Genomic DNA, 3614 nt, shown 5'->3' with positions numbered 1-3614 from the left:
CTTGCTTCTGTCGCCGCCGGTCCCCCAGAGCCTATTTTTGCTTGCAGCGCTGTGTCGCTCCGCCGCCGCCGCGCCTGCGCCCCTTCTTCATTTCTTTTGATTAATTTTAGTTTAAAGCCTATTTTGCTAGATATTAGGATAGCTACACCAGCTTGAGTCTTAGGTCCATTTGGTTGTAAAATCTTTTCTCAATGCTTTGCTCTGAGGGAATGCCTGTCTTTGAATTTGAGAAATGTTTCTTGTACAAAGCAGAAGGATGGATCCTGTTTTTTTATCCATTCCATCAGTCTGTTTCTTTTTAGAGGTAAATCGAGTCCATTGATATTAAGAGATATTAATGATTAATGATTGTTAATTCCTGTTATTTTTTTGTTTTGGTGATAGAGTGTGTGTGTGTGTGTGTGTGTGTGTGTGTTTCCCTTTTTGGTTTTGCTGATGTGAGATTATTTATTGCCTGTGTTTTCATGGATGCAGCTAACTTTCTTGGGTTGTAGTTTCCTTCTAGTACTTTCTGTAGGTACTAGAGATTTAGGTATGGATTTGTGGATAGGTATTTTTAAATCTGGTTTTGTTATGAAATATCTTGTTTTCTCTGTCTATGGTGATTGAAAGTTTTGATGGGTATAGTAGTCTAAGCTTCCATCCATGGTCTCTTAGTGTCTGCAAAACATCTGTCCATGACCTTCTGGCTTTCAGATCTCCACTGAGAAGTCAGGTGTAATTCTGATAGGTCTGCCTTTATATGTTATTTGGATTTTCCTTTGCAGCTCTTAATATTCTTTCTTTATTCTGCATGTTTAGTGTTTTGATTACTATGTGTTATGGGGAGACTTTTTTTTGGTCTAGTCTATTTGGTATTCTGCAAGCTTCTTATACTTATATTAATACAGTTTTCTCAAATATTTTTTGTGGATACATAAACCATTTTTAGTTAAGGAATGCTCACTTTGGCCTCTATATGTGGAAATGGTTCCAGGAGCATGCCTTTAAACTATCTGGGAAATAAAGATGGGTGTTACCTTTGCCTTAATTTCAGTGTCTGCTCTGAACTCCAGAAGTTTAGCAGCTATGGAGGTGCTGTTGTTGTAGACCGCATAGTGGAGAGCCGTGTTTTGATCTGCATCAATGGCATTTGAGTCAGCACCATTTTCCAGGAGAACCTTTACACATGCCTCGTGCTGGCGCTGTGCTGCCTGTGGATATTGTCCCAAGGGAAAGACTGTCAGCTAAAGTAATTGGAGATAATCTTTCCACAAGTTCCACCAAATAGTTACATTCAAATGTCAGAAATTCATTTTTATTCAAGTTTTAAAAAAAAAAGTTTTGAGACTGTGTTCTCATGTATCCCAGGCTGTAATGAAACCTGCATGTCCTGGGTTTGTGTGGCACAGTCCTCAAGCCTCTGCCTCCAGTACTACAGTACTACGGGCCCCATGTCCGCCTCCCACATGAAGGGGTACAGGCCTCCCACACCTGGATATCAGGAGTTATACTCCTCCGTCCACGGCTGCACCTGTCGGCCCTAATTACCTTGATCAGAGCTGTACTTTCGTCGCTGTCTCGGGCTTCAATGTTGCATTCATACCATAGCAAGAGGGTCGCCATTTCAGCCTGGCCGTGAGCGCAGGCGTAGTGCAGAGCAGTCCTGTGAGAGAGAGCATGCCCGAGAGCTTCTGTACAGCATTAAGACGGTAAGACTAGGCAACAACAGGGACTGCCCTCACTTTTCCTCCAAAGCAGAGGAACCTATTGGAATTTCTTTCTTTCTACTCAGCAGTGCTGGGAAGAGAGCACAGTTAAACCTGGAGGATCCCAGCGGGGATGGCATCACAGCAGAGACAATGGGAGATTTGGAACGGCTTGTTGACTGATGTCTGCCTGGAGTAGGGATCACACTGGCAAGCAGCACGGCTTCCATAGTCTCAGAACTGAGAAAGTCTCTAGGGAACAATCCGCTTCAGCATCAAGGAAGCAACTGAAGCTAGTGGGGCTCTTGTGGGAAGTTGAGAGCATCACGCACCCTCTGATGAAGACGCTGCTAATCAAACTATCCCACTTAGGAATCAGAAGGACTAATAGCTGATCAGCAGATGGTAAGTGAAGATGGCCACGCTGAATAACCGACTCTGAAGATAAATAGCCTCTCGCTTCAGCTGCCATGTAAGGTCCCTCAGGAAGTAACAGGTAATCCCTGGTTCCCGAGAGATAAAATGAATATGGGATTTTATTGAATGAAGTTTTGTCCTGGGATTCCACAGCAACTAGCAGTTCGTTCATGTGCACATTTACAGAAAATGCTGTGTATCTCAACTGTGTGGGTGAAATCACATTTAAACTGTCAGTAAAGCGCTCTGAAAGCAAAATATTATGGGGGTTGGAGACCAACTAAGAAGGAAGTAAGTCTTCCTTCTTTCTCTTCTTTCCTTCTCATTAAGAATGTCTAGACTCTAGACCCATCCACGGTGTACAGTTTTCAGGTGCTGAGGAGCCCGTGGTGGGGAGAAAGCCCAGCGTCCCCTGTGAAAGCAGGCCTCGGCCTCCTTTCTCCAGTGTTTAGGGGCCAAGACCTCTCCTAGGACCCTGCTGCCACTCACTCATACCTGTTCCGGGCCACCCCCACCCTGTGCCCTCTGACCTTTTCTTCCGGTCTGTAACATTCACGTCCACATCCCCAAATTCGAGCATCCTCTGCACTTGGGTTATGTCTCCCATGCTTGCAGCTTTGTGTATCTTCTTCACAGGTATGTAGCCCGTGAGGTACCTGTGCCATTCTTGGTTCTCAGCGTTAGCATTTCTAAAGCCCAGGAAGTCCCAGGGCAAATGGCCCTTGAAGATCTTCTTCATGACTCAGACTGCGGCTCTTCACCCTGGACTCTTGATTACATTGCCTTCCCTTCTCCCATTAACAGCCTCAGTGCAGTGCTCACAGGAACCCAGTACCTCTGGGTCCCAATCTTAGCCACTTCCAGTACTAATGCAGAGCCAACCAAGTCTCGGAATCTCGCCAGGATGTGCCCACAGAGAAGCCCCAAGGTTTAACATCCCTCCACCTCTTAGGCAGTTGGCAGAACTGTCGTTGCCAAGCAACGCCGTGTGCGCATGCTCCAGAGTGGACCTTGGGCACCAATCACCTCAGGCAACCGACAGTGCTCAGTGCTCATGCCAGGCTCATGAACTACTGGGCATTCAAGTGTCCAACACGTGCACCGCTAGGAGGAGGATCCAGATGCCATGCTCAAGGTCTGCTCGCAATCTTGGAATGGAGCTCCCTTAGAGTGGATCTTCATGCGGCTGAAGACTCATCTCCAAGAAAACCTGCCTCAGAATTCTAACTTTGAAGAGGGTAGTATCTTGAATGCCCCGCCAGCCTGGGTGACATAGTGAGATCCTTTCTCAACAAGCGAACAAATCCTCTCAGAATCTCCATTTGGGCCGATTATGCCTCCCCACCATCTCCCTACCACCTCCCCACCTCCACCAGAAGTTGCGACAACAGAATGCTGTTTTGGTGTTTTCATAGACGGTGCTGATGTGTGTCATCAAGTACAAGTCGATGTGAAAGAATCTGCACTCTCCAGATGAAATGAAAACAGACCTCTGCTGCCTCCTACCCC

The 3614-nt window shown here is 46.2% G+C and overlaps 1 protein-coding gene across 1 annotated transcript in view; it reads right to left on the bottom strand.

The window, feature by feature from the left end:
* Positions 1–2844, bottom strand: part of LOC101980002 — a 137508-nt gene extending 134664 nt beyond the window's left edge. Inside the window, 3 exon segments of the mRNA XM_013353352.1 lie at positions 1020–1193; positions 1531–1645; positions 2636–2844. Of these exon segments, the coding sequence (XP_013208806.1) occupies positions 1020–1193; positions 1531–1645; positions 2636–2844 (498 nt within the window).
* Between the last annotated feature and the right edge of the window lie 770 nt (positions 2845–3614).

This window comes from Microtus ochrogaster, unplaced genomic scaffold, assembly GCF_000317375.1.
Source record: "Microtus ochrogaster isolate Prairie Vole_2 unplaced genomic scaffold, MicOch1.0 UNK6, whole genome shotgun sequence".
In the NCBI taxonomy this organism is placed as follows: domain Eukaryota; kingdom Metazoa; phylum Chordata; class Mammalia; order Rodentia; family Cricetidae; genus Microtus; species Microtus ochrogaster.
Note: the sequence above shows the minus strand (reverse complement) of the source record. Positions and strands in the feature narration are given on the sequence as shown.